This window comes from Oncorhynchus mykiss, chromosome 31, assembly GCF_013265735.2.
Source record: "Oncorhynchus mykiss isolate Arlee chromosome 31, USDA_OmykA_1.1, whole genome shotgun sequence".
Taxonomy (NCBI): domain Eukaryota; kingdom Metazoa; phylum Chordata; class Actinopteri; order Salmoniformes; family Salmonidae; genus Oncorhynchus; species Oncorhynchus mykiss.
This window is the reverse complement of record NC_050571.1, coordinates 21,171,581-21,191,232: the sequence shown is the minus strand read 5'-3', so window position 1 is coordinate 21,191,232 and position 19,652 is coordinate 21,171,581. Positions and strand designations below refer to the sequence as shown.

At 42.4% G+C, this 19,652-nt stretch overlaps 1 protein-coding gene across 1 annotated transcript in view; it reads right to left on the bottom strand.

The window, feature by feature from the left end:
* LOC110504767 (X-linked interleukin-1 receptor accessory protein-like 2) overlaps positions 1-19,652 on the bottom strand; it is a 432,915-nt gene that overhangs the window by 357,810 nt on the left and 55,453 nt on the right. The window contains exon 2 of the mRNA XM_021583579.2: positions 6,910-7,012. Within this exon, the coding sequence (XP_021439254.1) occupies positions 6,910-6,991 (82 nt within the window). The 5' untranslated portion in view covers positions 6,992-7,012. The remainder of the gene's footprint in view (positions 1-6,909; positions 7,013-19,652) is intronic.

Sequence of the window (19,652 nt, the reverse complement as noted above, 5' to 3'; positions counted from 1 at the left end):
TTGCCACATTTCAGGCTTCAAACATAAAGATATACAACTGTATTTCTTTGTGAAGAGTCAACAACAAGTGGGACACAATCATGAAGTGGAACGACATTTATTGGATATTTCAAACTTTTTTAACATATCAAAAACTGAAAAATTGGGCGTGCAAAATTATTCAGCCCCTTTACTTTCAGTGCAGCAAACTCTCTCCAGAAGTTCAGTGAGGATCTCTGAATGATCCAATGTTGACCTAAATGACTAATGATGATAAATACAATCCACCTGTGTGTAATCAAGTCTCCATATAAATGCACCTGCACTGTGATAGTCTCAGAGGTCCGTTAAAAGCGCAGAGAGCATCATGAAGAACAAGGAACACACCAGGCAGGTCCGAGATACTGTTGTGAAGAAGTTTAAAGCCGGATTTGGATACAAAAAGATTTCCCAAGCTTTAAACATCCCAAGGAGCACTGTGCAAGCGATAATATTGAAATGGAAGGAGTATCAGACCACTGCAAATCTACCAAGACCTGGCCGTCCCTCTAAACTTTCAGCTCATACAAGGAGAAGACTGATCAGAGATGCAGCCAAGAGGCCCATGATCACTCTGGATGAACTGCAGAGATCTACAGCTGAGGTGGGAGACTCTGTCCATAGGACAACAATCAGTCGTATATTGCAAAAATCTGGCCTTTATGGAAGAGTGGCAAGAATAAAGCCATTTCTTAAAGATTTCCATAAAAAGTGTCGTTTAAAGTTTGCCACAAGCCACCTGGGAGACACACCAAACATGTGGAAGAAGGTGCTCTGGTCAGATGAAACCAAAATTGAACTTTTTGGCAACAATGCAAAACGTTTTGTTTGGCGTAAAAGCAACACAGCTGAACACACCATCCCCACTGTCAAACATGGCGGTGGCAGCATCATGGTTTGGGCCTGCTTTTCTTCAGCAGGGACAGGGAGGATGGTTAAAATTGATGGGAAGATGGATGGAGCCAAATACAGGACCATTCTGGAAGAAAACCTGATGGAGTCTGCAAAAGACCTGAGACTGGGGCGGAGATTTGTCTTCCAACAAGACAATGATCCAAAACATAAAGCAAAATCTACAATAGAATGGTTCAAAAATAAACATATCCAGGTGTTAGAATGGCCAAGTCAAAGTCCAGACCTGAATCCAATCGAGAATCTGTGGAAAGAACTGAAAACGGCTGTTCACAAATGCTCTCCATCCAACCTCACTGAGCTCGAGCTGTTTTGCAAGGAGGAATGGGAAAAATGTCAGTCTCTCGATGTGCAAAACTGATAGAGACACACCCCAAGCGACTTACAGCTGTAATCGCAGCAAAAGGTGGCGCTACAAAGTATTAACTTAAGGGGGCTGAATAATTTTGCACGCCCAATTTTTCAGTTTTTGATTTGTTAAAAAAGTTTGAAATATCCAATAAATGTCGTTCCACTTCATGATTGTGTCCCACTTGTTGTTGATTCTTCACAAAAAAATACAGTTTTATATCTTTATGTTTGAAGCCTGAAATGTGGCAAAAGTTTGCAAAGTTCAAGGGGGCCGAATACTTTCGCAAGGCACTATAACAGCCCCATCCTGTCCAAACACATTAACATCACGTTAAATTGCCCTTACGTTCACACACTTGCACACTACCACATTTACATTATCACTCAATCTACACATTGGCCACATAGTGAGCAGACATAACAAGGAAGTGTCTATTAGCAAAGCTCATCACATTGTCAAGTGTGCAGCCTGCAAGTCAAATGGTGTCAAGCTATCAATATTTGAGTTTGAAACAAACAGCGGATATCAGAGTCATGGACGGTGGAGACAGTGTCTGACTGAATGTCTTGGGGTGTTTTCCTGGGAGAGCCCAGTGCGGCAGAAAGAGAGTGGTGTTCAAATTCGTTTGTGAGTCAAGAGATCTTTGCTCAACAGTTTGTGCTTCCTTGATGACTGACTGAATAGCTTGCTGCCTATTAAATATACAAATTCCCTGAGGCAGCAATAGTCCATCACATTCCATCTATAATACATTAAATTAAATCCTGTTATAAGTATGACATGAGTTCCCACTGGTAGTTCCCACTGGAAATACATTTACCTACGTGGCGGAATTTAGTTTCTTTTAAACACTTAAGAACATTTCAAAGTTCTAAATGTTAACCATACTGCCATGGCAATTAAATATCAGGAAACCAATGAATAATTAATGACATAACTGCTTCATATCATCATGATTATGATCTGCATGTAAAGGATAACATACTGGTCTAATGGTTTAGTCCAGTGTTTCCCAACTCCAGGCCCCCAGTACCCCCATACTGGTCTAATGGTTTAGTCCATTGTTTCCCAACTACAGGCCCCCAGTACCCCCATACTGGTCTAATGGTTTAGTCTAGTGTTTCCCAACTCCAGGCCCCCAATACCCCCATACTGGTCTAATGGTTTAGTCCAGTGTTTCCCAACTCCAGGCCCCCAGTACCCCCATACTGGTCTAATGGTTTAGTCCAGTGTTTCCCAACTCCAGCCATCCAGTACCCCCATACTGGTCTAATGGTTTAGTCCAGTGGTTCCCAACTCCAGCCCTCTAGTACCCCCATACTGGTCTAATGGTTTATCCCAGTGGTTCCAACTCCAGGTCCCCAGTACCCCCATACTGGTCTAATGGTTTAGTCCAGTGTTTCCCAACTCCAGCCATCCAGTTCCCCTATACTGGTCTAATGGTTTAGTCCAGTGGTTCCCAACTCCAGCCCTCTAGTACCCCCATACTGGTCTAATGGTCAATTTTTTTGGGCCTTCCTCTGACACCGCCTGGTATAGAGGTCCTGGATGGCAGGAAGCTTGGCCCCAGTGATGTACTGTGCAGCACGTACTACCCTCTGTAGTGCCTTGCTGTCGGAGGACGAGCGGTTTCCATACCAGGCAGTGATGCAACCCATCAGGATGCTCTTGATGTTGCAGCTGTAGAACCTTTTGAGGATGTGAGGACTCATGCCAAATCTTTTCAGTCTCCTGAGGGGGAATAGGTTTTGTCTTGCCCTCTTCACGAATGTCTTGGTGTGCTTGGACCATGTTGGTGATGTGGACAACCTGCTCCACTTCAGCCCCGTCGATGAGAATGGGGGTGTGCTCGGTCCTCCTTTTCCTGTAGTCCACAATCATCTCCTTTGTCTTGATCACATTGAGGGAGAGGTTGTTGTCCAGGCACCACACAGCCAGGTCTCTGACCTCCTCCCTATAGGCTGTCTCGTTGTTGTCTGCGATCAGGCCTACCACTGTTGTGTCACTGGCAAACTTAATGATGGTTTTGGAGTCGTGCCTGGCCATGCAGTCATGAGTGAACAGGGAGTACAGGAGGGAACTGAGCACACACCCCTGAGGGGCCCCTGTGTTGAGGATCAGCGTGGCGGATGTGTTGTTACCTACCCTTACCACCTGGGGTCGGCCCGTCAGGAAGTCCAGGATCCAGTTGCAGAGGGAGGTGTTTAGTCCCAGGGTCCTTAGCTTAGTGATGAGCTTTGAGGGCACTATGGTTTTGAACACTGAGCTGTAGTCAATGAACAGCATTCTCACATAGGTGTTCCTTTTGTCCAGGTGTGAAAGGGCAGTGTGGAGTGCAATAGAGATTGCATCATCTGTGGATCTGTTGGGGCGGTATGCAAATTGGAGTGCGTCTAGGGTTTCTGGGATAATGGTGTTGATGTGATGTTAGTCCAGTGGTTCCCAACTCTAGTCCTCCAGTACCCCCATACTGGTTTAATGGTTTAGTCCAGTGGTACCCCCATACTGATTTAATTGTTTAGTCCAGCGATTCCCAACTCCAGTCCTCCAGTACCCCTATACTGGTCTGATGGTCTAGTCCAGTGGTTCCCAACTCCAGTCCTCCAGTACCCCCAACATAACATTAGGACATCAGATTTTAGAAACAATTCATATCATATCTTTGTGTCCATTATTTCTAGTGGTACATATACTATTCATATGTTAGTGTCTTTAAAAATGCATGTACTGTATGCCTATACTTTCACACAGAAACACCCCACGGTTTAGCTGGTTGTGGGATTGACACAGAGAGTATGTTGACAGGGTTTCTCTTGACTTAAGGGAGAAGCCAACGTGAAAGGCCTGCTGGAATGAAAGCACAGAAGCACTCTGACAAAGTCAGCAGTGAAAAGGGTCTTTGAAGATCTTTTTAATTTAATTTCTGTCTTTTATCTGGTTTGAATATTGGCTAGTACAAACAGCCAGTAGCAGTCTGAAGCAGATTACTAAAGACTATTCCCAGCTTTTTAAAAGAGAGGAAGAACGTCATTGTTTGAGTTCCATTTCATATTATGTGACAGCTTTCAGAAGCAGAACCTGCTATATTAAAGCGGAGAGCTTAGGCGTAGGCAGACATTAGTGACACACGTTGGAGCTGAGGCCTTTCATATGCTAAACTATTGTGTACTGGTTGTGAAATCAGTAACCTTTACACTCCCATTGAATCTTTTCTCTCAATGTTAAGAGTTGAATGAAAATAATTCAAAGAAGGAGACTGGTTATTTGGCAGTGAAGGTTGCCATCTGACAGAGTGGAGGAGACATCTCCAACAGGGCTGCTGCAGGAGGTTGAGGTTACAGGAGAAGGAGAGGGATGTCCTTAGATTCTTAGTATTTCCCTTCGTTGAGAAGGCAAAAGTCCATGTTAGAGCACCTTCCTGGAGATATGACTGTATGGCTCCTCAGACAAACGCACAGACAGAGGATGTGTCGCAAATTGCGCCCTATCCCTATATAGTGCACTACTGTTGACCAGAGCCCTATGGGGGGTCAAAAGTAGTGAACTATAAAGGGAACAGGGTGCCATTTTGGACACATACAGACAGAATGCAGCTTTAAAGTTCTTTAGAAGGACTGTGCAGAACACTCATAAACAGGAGACCATCATGACGTACTGAACTTGGCCGTGTTAGAATTATTTAGCCAAACCTTAACTTGTGTTTGTCATGGGTCTTTCAGGCTTTCCACGGACATGTTAGCGCTAATTGTTTTGCTAAATCACTTTACTTGACTCCTAGTCTCTGAGGCTTGCACAGCTGCTGCTACATCCTTTGTCTGCACCCATTTGCAGCAGCTACCTAATCATAAAACATGCTTTTATTACCAAGTCACACGAGCTGCATCTTTTAAGTTGCTAATTGAGTTTCTGTTCATTAAATATGAATGGGAGAATGATGTTTAATGTTGGGCCTAGAGCCCTTATTTGAGATTACCACTAGTTTTGTTTGTATTTCTTTCTCTACAGACGTTAAACTAACCAAGATGGCTCCTCTACTCATGTATCAAACCAAGACTATAACAATGATTTTAAAACATCATCATTTCATATGTAAACCTGACAAATGAATAACCTGGCAATAATCTCCAGTGTGTGAAACCACATATATTTCCCCTCAGACAGGTTCAGCATTATAGAGCTCAATGCACAATTCAGCTCTTAATCAAAGGGGTGGAAGTAATGGCTGCATTTAGATGAATCACATGACATGTTGCAGTGGTATTGTCTTAGAGAATCTAGGAGAAATGACTTATTTAACCGTATGTCCCACGCTTCAAGTACCTTTAAAAAAACAAAAAAAACACTCAGGATGCTCCGGGCACTTTAAAGCATTAACCGAGGGATTCAAGTGTCCTGTCGTTTCAAGATCAGAAAGATTCTGCGCCGTTGGTTGCCTGCTTACCCTTAACCTTCCCTCAATGGAAATTCAGCGAATTACCAAGCATTATCAGGAGCACACATTCTCCCCGGACACAACTTCCTGGGGTGACAGGGGAGGTGAGATCTTAACAGGAATGGCCAGAAAAAAACAATTAGATTCTTCTTCTTATATTTTGATAAGGCTGACTATCTGGATTGCGGTTGATCAGATAATATCTGATAAGCCACGGCTTGCTTTTTCTTCTCCAGAGTGGAAAATTGCGTGGCCTGTGGGGTTCCTTTATTTAATGTATTCCTGGATTCTTTGTTCAGTGTCTTTAGTTCATAATTCTACTAACATAATTTAAATTGCTTGACTGATTTTAACAAAAAGCAATTTCAGCATCAGCTGAAAGCGTCAGCACATTTCCTCAAAGTTTAAGCATCTTCAAAAGAAAAGAAAACCTTAATTGAATCAAAGCTGTCTCTGTCTTCTGACAATTAACACTCTGTTTTTGCAATTCCTCTCACACAGGGAGGTGTTACATCAAATATTAACGGGAAACAAAATAACATGCAGTCTCTGTCTGATCATCTGGTACTGCAAGGAGAGAAAATGCCAAACATTTCAATCTCACACTGGGTGAGAAACTGACAGACAAGATTGCTTCTATGTTATTGCCGCCCACATAAAAGCCCGTTTGGCACTGATAACATAATTGCTCACCACACACCCTCACCCACACGCAAACAGACACACAATGTGAGTGGGGGATAAAACACATTGATGAGTCTCCAAAGCAGGGACTGAACTGGATTAGATAGCCCTATAGAAAGGAAGGAGCTTTTATTTGACCTTTACTCCCTCTGTGGAGGAACGAAGGACCAAACAAGGCATCACTAGCACCAAAAGCCAGAAGGAAAGATAAATATACAGCTCAAACTGGATATCTGGTTGCAACAAACACATTCAACACATGTATCACAGAGCACAGAGAGTAGACAACATCTGACAACACACCACCACACAGAATAATAAACTGAACAATAACACTCGCAAATCAAGACCTCCACATTTGTTGTGCAAACACAAGGTTGCGTCAGTGAATAGATATGGGGAAATTCATTTCCTTTCAACAAGAGGGACGTGATAAAACAAAAGTCAAATGAATCAAAGTTTTGGTCACCTATAGATTGGCCATGATTAAAAGGGAGACTTGTGGACTTACCCGAGTTTCTCTTGGAGATGTATTTGAGATTGATGCAGGCGGCAGAGCTGATAAGGAGGAACATGAGGGCTGAGGGCTTCATCTTTCACACTTCGGGTGGCAGCTGGAACACAAAGAAGAATGGAGTTTGGATAACAGGTCTTATGACTGGGCCGACATCTCTGCTCACTCCCTCCATCCCTCCACCAAAACATATTGGGTGATATCAGACTTGTCATTTCTTTCCATTTCCAAGACAGATCGATCTGTTCATTCATTTATCCTTCAGACACAACACACCCAGTAACTATAACAACATATAGAAACTATTGATCTATGCCATACACCCCATTTCCGAAGTTCACAAACTGAAAACATACAGCTGTAATACTTCTGTGGGCACTTGATTTATGTATTTGTGACAGAGTGAAGGAAGCACAGCTGACATGGATAAAGGGCTATATCTGAAGCTGCTTTAAGGGTCTTAGTATTACCAACATCACTAGAAATCTAAAAAGAAAAGTTGATGAACACCAGTTTTCAGATGAGCAACACCTGTATTCCCTCAAGCCCCCCTCTGTGAGAGGCAATTTAAACTAGTGTTGGGTTGTCAAATCAAATCTAATTGTATTTGACACATGCGCAGAACACAAAGGGTAGAGGGAGACCTTACTGTGAAATGCTTACTTACAAACATTCCCAACGATACAGAATAAAACAAGAAAATAACGAACAATGACAATAAGAGAAGAGAAATACAAATACACACGAATGAAGCTACAGTTTATACAGGGTCAGCTATATACAGGGTCAGCTATATACAGGGTCAGCTATATACAGGGTCAGCTATATACAGGGTCAGCTATATACAGGGTCAGCTATATACAGGGTCAGCTATATACAGGGTCAGCTATATACAGGGTCAGCTATATACAGGGTCAGCTGTATACAGGGTCAGCTGTATACAGGGTCAGCTATATACAGGGTCAGCTATATACAGGGTCAGCTATATACAGGGTCAGCTATATACAGGGTCAGCTATATACAGGGTCAGCTATATACAGGGTCAGCTATATACAGGGAGATATTTACAGGGTCAGCTATATACAGGGTCAGCTATATACAGGGAGATATTTACAGGGTCAGCTATATACAGGGAGATATTTACAGGGTCAGCTATATACAGGGAGATATTTACAGGGTCAGCTATATACAGGGAGATATTTACAGGTTCAGCTATATACAGGGTCAGCTATATAAAGGGCCAGCTATATACAGGGTCAGCTATATACAGGGTCAGCTATATACAGGCTCAGCTATATACAGGGTCAGCTATATACAGGGTCAGCTATATACAGGGAGATATTTACAGGGTCAGCTGTATACAGGGAGATATTTACAGGGTCAGCTATATACAGGGTCACCTATATACAGGGTCAGCTATATACAGGGTCAGCTATATACAGGGTCAGCTATATACAGGGTCAGCTATATACAGGGTCAGCTATATACAGGGTCAGCTATATACAGGATCAGCTATATACAGGGAGATATTTACAGGGTCAGCTATATACAGGGTCAGCTATATACAGGGTCAGCTATATACAGGGTCAGCTATATACAGGGTCAGCTATATACAGGGAGATATTTACAGGGTCAGCTATATACAGGGTCAGCTATATACAGGGTCAGCTATATACAGGGTCAGCTATATACGGGGAGATATTTACAGGGTCAGCTATATACAGGGAGATATTTACAGGGTCAGCTATATACAGGGAGATATTTACAGGGTCAGCTATATACAGGGAGATATTTACAGGGTCAGCTATATACAGGGAGATATTTACAGGGTCAGCTATATACAGGGAGATATTTACAGGTTCAGCTATATACAGGGTCAGCTATATAAAGGGCCAGCTATATACAGGGTCAGCTATATACAGGGTCAGCTATATACAGGCTCAGCTATATACAGGGTCAGCTATATACAGGGTCAGCTATATACAGGGAGATATTTACAGGGTCAGCTGTATACAGGGAGATATTTACAGGGTCAGCTATATACAGGGTCACCTATATACAGGGTCAGCTATATACAGGGTCAGCTATATACAGGGTCAGCTATATACAGGGTCAGCTATATACAGGGTCAGCTATATACAGGGTCAGCTATATACAGGATCAGCTATATACAGGGAGATATTTACAGGGTCAGCTATATACAGGGTCAGCTATATACAGGGTCAGCTATATACAGGGTCAGCTATATACAGGGTCAGCTATATACAGGGAGATATTTACAGGGTCAGCTATATACAGGGTCAGCTATATACAGGGTCAGCTATATACAGGGTCAGCTATATACGGGGAGATATTTACAGGGTCAGCTATATACAGGGAGATATTTACAGGGTCAGCTATATACAGGGAGATATTTACAGGGTCAGCTATATACAGGGAGATATTTACAGGGTCAGCTATATACAGGGAGATATTTACAGGGTCAGCTATATACAGGGTCAGCTATATACAGGGAGATATTTACAGGGTCAGCTATATACAGGGAGATATTTACAGGGTCAGCTTTATACAGGGAGATATTTACAGGGTCAGCTATATACAGGGTCAGCTATATACAGTGGGGCAAAAACGTATTTAGTCAGCCACCAATTGTGCAAGTTCTCCCACTTAAAAATATGAGAGAGGCCTGTAATTTTCATCATAGGTACACTTCAACTATGACAGACAAAATTAGAAAAAAAAATCAGAAAATCACATTGTAGGATTTTTAATGAATTTATTTGCAAATTATGGTGGAAAATAAGTATTTGGTCACCTACAAACAAGCAAGATTTCTGGCTCTTACAGACCTGTAACTTCTTCTTTAAGAGGCTCCTCTATCCTCCACTCGTTACCTGTATTAATTGCACCTGTTTGAACTTGTTATCAGTATAAAAGACACCTGTCCACAACCTTAAACAGTCACACTCCAAACTCCACTATGGCCAAGACCAAAGAGCTGTCAAAGGACACCAGAAACAAAATTGTAGACCTGCACCAGGCTGGGAAGACTGCATCAGCAATAAGTAAGCAGCTTGGTTTGAAGAAATCAAATGTGGGAGCAATTATTAGGAAATGGAAGACATACAAGACCACTGATAATCTCCCTCGATCTGGGGCTCCACGCAAGATCTCACCCTGTGGGGTCAAAATGATCACAAGAACGGTGAGCAAAAATCCCAGAACCACACGGGGGGACCTAGTGAATGACCTGCAGAGAGCTGGGACCAAAGTAACAAAGCCTACCATCAGTAACACACTACGTCGCCAGGGACTCAAATCCTGCAGTGCCAGACGTGTCCCCCTGCTTAAGCCAGTACATGTCCAGGCCCGTCTGAAGTTTGCTAGAGAGCATTTGGATGATCCAGGAGAAGATTGGGAGAATGTCATACGGTCAGATGAAACCAAAATAGAACATTTTGGTAAAAACTCAACTCGTCGTGTTTGGAGGACAAAGAATGCTGAGTTGCATCCAAAGAACACCATACCTACTGTGAAGCATGGGGGTGGAAACATCATGCTTTGGGGCTGTTTTTCTGCAAAGGGACCAGGACGACTGATCCGTGTAAAGGAAAGAATGAATGGGGCCATGTGTCGTGAGATTTTGAGTGAAAACCTCCTCCCATCAGCAAGGGCATTGAAGATGAAACGTGGCTGGGTCTTTCAGCATGACAATGATCCCCGACACACCGCCCGGGCAACGAAGGAGTGGCTTCGTAAGAAGCATTTCAAGGTCCTGGAGTGGCCTAGCCAGTCTCCAGATCTCAACCCCATAGAAAATCTTTGGAGGGAGTTGAAAGTCCATGTTGCCCAGCAACAGCTCCATAACATCACTGTTCTAGAGGAGATCTGCATGGAGGAATGGGCTAAAATACCAGCAAGTGTGTGAAAACCTTGTGAAGACTTACAGAAAACGTTTGACCTCTGTCATTGCCAACAAAGGGTATATAACAAAGTATTGAGATAAACTTTTGTTATTGACCAAATACTTATTTTCCACCATAATTTGCAAATAAATTAATTAAAAATCCTACAATGTGATTTTCTGGATTTTTTTTCTCACTTTGTCTGTCATAGTTGAAGTGTACCTATGATGAAAATTACAGGCCTCTCTCATATTTTTAAGTGGGAGAACTTGCACAATTGGTGGCTGACTAAATACATTTTGCCCCACTGTACAGGGTCAGCTATATACAGGGAGATATTTACAGGGTCAGCTATATACAGTGTCAGAATTATACAGGGGGATATTTACAGGGTCAGCTATACACAGGGAGATATTTACAGGGTCAGCTATATACAGTGTCAGATATATACAGGGAGATATTTACAGGGTCAGCTATACACAGGGATATATTTATAGGGTCAGCTATATACAGGGAGATATTTACAGGGTCAGCTAAATACAGGGCCAGCTATATACAGGGATATATTTACAGGGTCAGCTATATACAGGGAGATATTTACAGTGTTGGATATATACAGGGAGATATTTACAGGGTCAGCTATACACAGGGAGATTTTTACAGGGTCAGCTATATACATGGTCAGCTATATACAGGGAGATATTTACAGGGTCAGCTATATACAGGGGGATATTTACAGAGTCAGCTATATACAGGGTCAGCAATATACAGGGAGATATTCACAGGGTCAGCTATATACAGGGATATATTTACAGGGTCAGCTATATGCAGGGAGATATTTACAGTGTCGGATATACACAGGGAGATATTTACAGGGTCAGCTATATACAGGGAGATATTTACAGGGTCAGCTATATACAGGGTCAGCTATATACAGGGAGATATTTACAGGATCAGCTATACACAGGGAGATATTTACAGGGTCAGCTATAAACAGGGAGATATTTACAGAGTCAGCTATATACAGGGTCAGCTATATACAGGGTCAGCTATATACAGGGAGACATTTACAGGGTCAGCAATATACAGGGTCAGCTATATACAGGGTCAGCAATATACAGGGAGACATTTACAGGGTCAGCTATATAAAGGGTCAGCTATACACAGGGTCAACTATACACAGGGTCAGCCATATACATGGTCAATTATATACAGAGTCAGCTACATACAGGGTCAGCTACAGTGTTTACAGGGTCAGCTATATACAGGGTCAGCCATATACATGGTCAATTATATACAGAGTCAGCTATATACAGGGTCAGCTATAGTGTTTACAGGGTCAGCTATATACAGGGTCAGCCATATACAGGTTCAGCTATATACAGGTTCAGCTATATACAGGGTCAGCTACAGCATTTACAGGGTCAGCTATATACAGGGTCAGCTATATACTGATTCAGCAATATACAGGTTCAGCTATATACAGCGTCAACTACAGTATTTACAAGGTCAGCTATATAAAGGGTCAGCTAAATACAGGGAGATATTTACAGGGTCAGCTATATAAAGGGTCAGCTATATACAGGGTCACCTATATACCGGGTCAGCTATATACAGGGTCACCTATATACAGGGTCACCTATATACAGGGTCACCTATATACAGGGTCAACTATATACAGGGTCAGCTATATACAGGGTCACCTATATACAGGGTCAGCTATATACAGGGTCAGCTATATACAGGGTCACCTATATACAGGATCACCTATATACAGGGTCAGCTATATACAAGGATATATATATACAGATAGCTATCTACAGGGTCAGCTATATACAAGGAGCGATAAACAGAGAGCAATTTACAGCGTCAACTAAAGTATTTACAGGGTCAGCTATATACAGGGTCAGCTATATGCAGAGTCAGCTATATACAGGGTCAGCTATATACAGGGTCAGCTATATGCAGAGTCAGCTATATACAGGGTCAGTTACAGTATTTACAGGGTTAGCTATATACAGGGTCAGGTATATACAGGGTCAGCTATATGCAGAGTCAGCTATATACAGGGTCATTTACAGTATTTACAGGGTTAGCTATATACAGGGTCAGGTATATACAGGGTCAGCTATATGCAGAGTCAGCTATATACAGGGTCATTTACAGTATTTACAGGGTTAGCTATATACAGGGTCAGCTATATACAGGGTCAGCTATATACAGGGTCAGCTATATACAGGTTCAGTTACAGTATTTACAGGGTCAGCTATATACAGGGTCAGCTATATACAGGGTCAGCTATATGCAGAGTCAGCTATATACAGGGTCAGCTATATACAGGTTCAGCTATATACAGGGTCAGCTACAGCATTTACAGGGTCAGCTATATACAGGGTCAGCTATATACTGGTTCAGCAATATACAGGTTCAGCTATATACAGGGTCAGCTATATACAGGGTCAGCTACAGCATTTACAGGGTCAGCTATATACAGGGTCAGCTATATACGGGGTCAGCTATATACAGGGTCAGCTACAGCATTTACAGGGTCACCTATATATAGGGTCAGCTACAGTATTTACAGGGTCAGCTATATACAGGGTCAGCTATATACTGGTTCAGCAATATACAGGTTCAGCTATATACAGGGTCAGCTATATACAGGGTCAGCTATATACGGGGTCAGCTATATACAGGGTCAGCTACAGCATTTACAGGGTCACCTATATATAGGGTCAGCTACAGCATTTACAGGGTCAGCTATATACAGGGTCAGCTATATACTGGTTCAGCAATATACAGGTTCAGCTATATACAGGGTCAGCTATATACAGGGTCAGCTACAGCATTTACAGGGTCAGCTATATACAGGGTCAGCAATATACAGGTTCAGCTATATACAGGTTCAGCTATATACAGGGTCAGCTACAGCATTTACAGGGTCAGCTATATACAGGGTCAGCTATATACTGGTTCAGCAATATACAGGTTCAGCTATATACAGCGTCAACTACAGTATTTACAGGGTCAGCTATATAAAGGGTCAGCTATATACAGGGATATATTTACAGGGTCAGCTATATAAAGGGTCAGCTATATACAGGGTCAGCTATATACAGGGTCAGCTATATACAGGGAGATATTTACAGGGTCAGCTATATAAAGGGTCAGCTATATACAGGGTCAGCTATATACAGGGTCAGCTATATACAGGTTCAGCTATATACAGCGTCAACTACAGTATTTACAGGGTCAGCTATATACAGGTTCAGCTATATACAGGGTCAGCTATATACAGGGTCAGCTATATACAGGTTCAGCTATATACAGCGTCAACTACAGTATTTACAGGGTCAGCTATATACAGGGTCAGCTATATACAGGGTCAGCTATATACAGGGTCAGCTATATACAGGTTCAGCTATATACAGGGTCAGCTATATACAGGGTCAGCTATATACAGGTTCAGCTATATACAGCGTCAACTACAGTATTTACAGGGTCAGCTATATACAGGGTCAGCTATATACAGGGTCAGCTATATACAGGGTCAGCTATATACAGGGTCAGCTATATACAGAGTCAGCTATATACCGGGTCAGCTATATACAGGGTCAGCTATATACATGTTCAGCTATATACAGCGTCAACTACAGTATTTACAGGGTCAGCTATATACAGGGTCAGCTACAGTATTTACAGGGTCAGATATATACAGGGTCAACTACAGTATGTAAAGGGTCAGCTATATACAGGGTCAGCTACAGTATTTACAGGGTCAGATATATACAGGGTCAACTATATACAGGGTCAGCTACAGTATTTACAGGGTCAGCTATATACAGGGTCAGCTATATACAGGTTCAGCAATATACAGGTTCAGCTATATACAGGGTCAGTTACACTATTTACAGGTCAGCTATATAAAGGGTCAGCTATATACAGGTTCAGCTACAGTATATACAGGGTCAGCTTTATACAGGGTCAGCTATATACAGGTTCAGCTACAGTATATACAGGGTCAGCTATATACAGGTTCAGCTACAGTATATACAGGGTCAGCTATATACAGGGTCAGCTATATACAGGGTCAGCTATATACAGGGTCAGCTATATAAAGGGTCAGCTATATAAAGGTTCAGCTATATACAGGTTCAGCTACAGTATTTACAGGTTCAGCTATTTAAAGGGTCAGCTATATACAGGGTCAGCTATATACAGGGTCAGCTATATACAGGTTCAGCTATATACAGGGTCAGCTATATAAAGGGTCAGCTATATAAAGGTTCAGCTATATACAGGTTCAGCTACAGTATTTACAGGGTCAGCTATTAAAGGGTCAGCTATATACAGGTTCAGCTATTTAAAGGGTCAGCTATTAAAGGGTCAGCTATATAAAGGGTCAGCTATATACAGGGTCATCTATATAAAGGGTCAGCTATTAAAGGGTCAGCTATATAAAGGGTCAGCTATATACAGGTTCAGCTATATACAGGATCAGCTATATAAAGGGTCAGCTATATAAAGGGTCAGCTATATACAGGGTCAGCTATATACAGGGTCAGCTATATACAGGGTCAGCTATATACAGGTTCAGCTACAGTATATACAGGGTCAGCTACATACAGGGTCAGCTATATACAGGTTCAGCTACAGTATATACAGGGTCAGCTATATACAGGGTCAGCTACATACAGGGTCAGCTATATACAGGTTCAGCTACAGTATATAAAGGGTCAGCTATATACAGGGTCAGCTATATACAGGGTCAGCTATATACAGGGTCAGCTACAGTATATAAAGGGTCAGCTATATACAGGGTCAGCTATATACAGGTCAGCTTTATACAGGGTCAGCTATATACAGGGTCAGCTATATACAGGGTCAGCTATATACAGGTTCAGCTATTTAAAGGGTCAGCTATATACAGGGTCAGCTATATACAGGGAGATATTTACAGGGTCAGCAATATACAGGGTCAGCTATATACAGGGTCAGCTATATACAGGGTCAGCTATATACAGGGTCAGCTATATACAGGGTCAGCTATATAAAGGGTCAGCTATATACAGGGTCAGCTATATACAGGGTCAGCTATATACAGGGTCAGCTATATACAGGGTCAGCTATATACAGGGTCAGCTATATACAGGGTCAGCTATATACAGGGTCAGCTATATACAGGGTCAGCTATATAAAGGGTCAGCTATATACAGGGTCAGCTACAGTATATACAGGGTCAGCTATATAAAGGGTCAGCTATATAAAGGGTCAGCTATATACAGGGTCAGCTACAGTATATAAAGGGTCAGCTATATAAAGGGTCAGCTATATACAGGGTCAGCTATATACAGGGTCAGCTATATACAGGGTCAGCTATATACAGGGTCAGATATATACAGGTTCAGCTACAGTATTTACAGGGTCAGCTATATACAGGTTCAGCAATATACAGCGTCAACTACAGTATTTACAGGTCAGCTATATAAAGGGTCAGCTATATACAGGTTCAGCTACAGTATTTACAGGGTCAGCTATATACAGGGTCAGCTATATACAGGGTCAGCTATATACAGGGTCAGCTATATACAGGTTCAGCTATATACAGGGTCAGCTACAGTATTTACAGGGTCAGCTATTAAAGGGTCAGCTATATACAGGGTCAGCTATATACAGGGTCAGCTATATACAGGGTCAGCTATATACAGGGTCAGCTATATACAGGGTCAGCTACAGTATTTACAGGGTCAGCTATATACAGGGTCAGCTATATGCAGGGTCAGCTATATACAGGGTCAGCTATATACAGGGTCAGCTATATACAGGGTCAGCTATATACAGGGTCATCTATATAAAGGGTCAGCTATATACAGGGTCAGCTATATACAGGGTCAGCTATATACAGGGTCAGCTATATACAGGGTCAGCTATATACAGGTTCAGCTATATACAGGGTCAGCTACAGTATTCACAGGGTCAGCTATATAAAGGGTCAGCTATATACAGGGTCAGCTACAGTATTTACAGGGTCAGCTATACACAGCGTCAGCTACAGTATTTACAGGGTCAGCTATAAAAAGGGCCAGCTATTTACAGGGTCAGCTGTATAAAGGTTCAGCTATATACAGGGTCAGCTATATACAGGGTCAGCTATATACAGGGTCAGCTATATACAGGGTCAGCTATATACAGGTTCAGCTATATACAGCGTCAGCTACAGTATATACAGGGTCAGCTATATACAGGGTCAGCTATTTACAGGGTCAGCTATATGCAGGGTCAGCTATCTACAGGGTCAGCTATATACAGGTTCAGCTATATACAGGGTCAGCTACAGCATTTACAGGGTCAGCTACAGTATATACAGGGTCAGCTATATACAGGGTCAGCCATATACAGGGTCAGCTATGTACAGTGTCAGCTACAGCATTTACAGGGTCAGCTATATAAAAGGTCAGCTATTTACAGGGTCAGCTGCAGTATTTACAGGGTCAGCTACAGTATATACAGGGTCAGCTATAGTATATACAGGGTCAGCTATATAAAGGGTCAGCTATATAAAGGGTCAGCTATATACAGGGTCAGCTACAGTATATAAAGGGTCAGCTATATAAAGGGTCAGCTATATACAGGGTCAGCTATATACAGGGTCAGCTATATACAGGGTCAGCTATATACAGGGTCAGATATATACAGGTTCAGCTACAGTATTTACAGGGTCAGCTATATACAGGTTCAGCAATATACAGCGTCAACTACAGTATTTACAGGTCAGCTATATAAAGGGTCAGCTATATACAGGTTCAGCTACAGTATTTACAGGGTCAGCTATATACAGGGTCAGCTATATACAGGGTCAGCTATATACAGGGTCAGCTATATACAGGTTCAGCTATATACAGGGTCAGCTACAGTATTTACAGGGTCAGCTATTAAAGGGTCAGCTATATACAGGGTCAGCTATATACAGGGTCAGCTATATACAGGGTCAGCTATATACAGGGTCAGCTATATACAGGGTCAGCTACAGTATTTACAGGGTCAGCTATATACAGGGTCAGCTATATGCAGGGTCAGCTATATACAGGGTCAGCTATATACAGGGTCAGCTATATACAGGGTCAGCTATATACAGGGTCATCTATATAAAGGGTCAGCTATATACAGGGTCAGCTATATACAGGGTCAGCTATATACAGGGTCAGCTATATACAGGGTCAGCTATATACAGGTTCAGCTATATACAGGGTCAGCTACAGTATTCACAGGGTCAGCTATATAAAGGGTCAGCTATATACAGGGTCAGCTACAGTATTTACAGGGTCAGCTATACACAGCGTCAGCTACAGTATTTACAGGGTCAGCTATATAAAGGGCCAGCTATTTACAGGGTCAGCTGTATAAAGGTTCAGCTATATACAGGGTCAGCTATATACAGGGTCAGCTATATACAGGGTCAGCTATATACAGGGTCAGCTATATACAGGTTCAGCTATATACAGCGTCAGCTACAGTATATACAGGGTCAGCTATATACAGGGTCAGCTATTTACAGGGTCAGCTATATGCAGGGTCAGCTATATACAGGGTCAGCTATATACAGGTTCAGCTATATACAGGGTCAGCTACAGCATTTACAGGGTCAGCTACAGTATATACAGGGTCAGCTATATACAGGGTCAGCCATATACAGGGTCAGCTATGTACAGTGTCAGCTACAGCATTTACAGGGTCAGCTATATAAAAGGTCAGCTATTTACAGGGTCAGCTGCAGTATTTACAGGGTCAGCTACAGTATATACAGGGTCAGCTATATACAGGGTCAGCTATATACAGGGTCAGCTACAGCATTTACAGGGTCAGCTATACAAAAGGTCAGCTATTTACAGAGTCAGCTGCAGTATTTACAGGGTCAGCTACAGTATATACAGGGTCAGCTATATACAGGGTCAGCTATATACAGTGTCATCTATTTACAGTGTCAGCTAGTATTTACAGGGTCATCTATATACAGTGTCAGCTAGTATTTACAGGGTCAGCTAGTATTTACAGTGTCAGCTAGTATTTACAGGGTCAGCTAGAAATTGAGTTTATAAACTATTTACTAAATAAACTAAAGTAAAAAAAAAATCTTATCAATCAATAGGTAACACAAGAAATGTCCATAATAATAACGAGTGTATAGAGGGGGTAGCTGTAATGAGTCAATGTGCGGGGGTTTAGGTTAATCGAGGTAATTTGTAAAGTGGCAATGCATAGATAATAAACAGCGAGTAGCAGCAGTGTAAAAACAAAGGGGGGCGGGGGGTTCAATATAAATAGTCCGGGTGGCCATTGTGGGGGAGCCTTTTGGTCCTAGACTTGGCGCTCTGGTACCGCTTGTCATGCTGTAGCAGAGAGAGCAGTATTTGACTTGGGTGACTGGAGTCTCTGACAATTTTTTGGGGCCTTTCTCTGACACCGCCTGGTATAGAGTTCCTGGATGTCAGGAAGCTTGGCCCCAGTGATGTACTGGGTCTTACGCACTACCCTCTGTAGTGCCTTCCAGTCAGTTGCCATACCAGGCAGTAATGCAACCGGTCAGGATGCTCTCGATGGTGCAGCTGTACAAATATTTTCAGTCTCCCGAGGGGGAAAAGGTGTTGTTGTGCCCTCTTCACAACTGTCTTGGTGTGTTTGAACCATGATAGTTTGTTGGTGATGTGGACACCAAAGAATTTGAAATTCTCGACCCGCTCTACTTCAGTCCTGTCGATGTTAATGGGGGCCTGGACGGCCATCCTTTTCCTATAGTCCACGATCAGCTCCTTTGTCTTGCTCACATTGAGAGAGAGG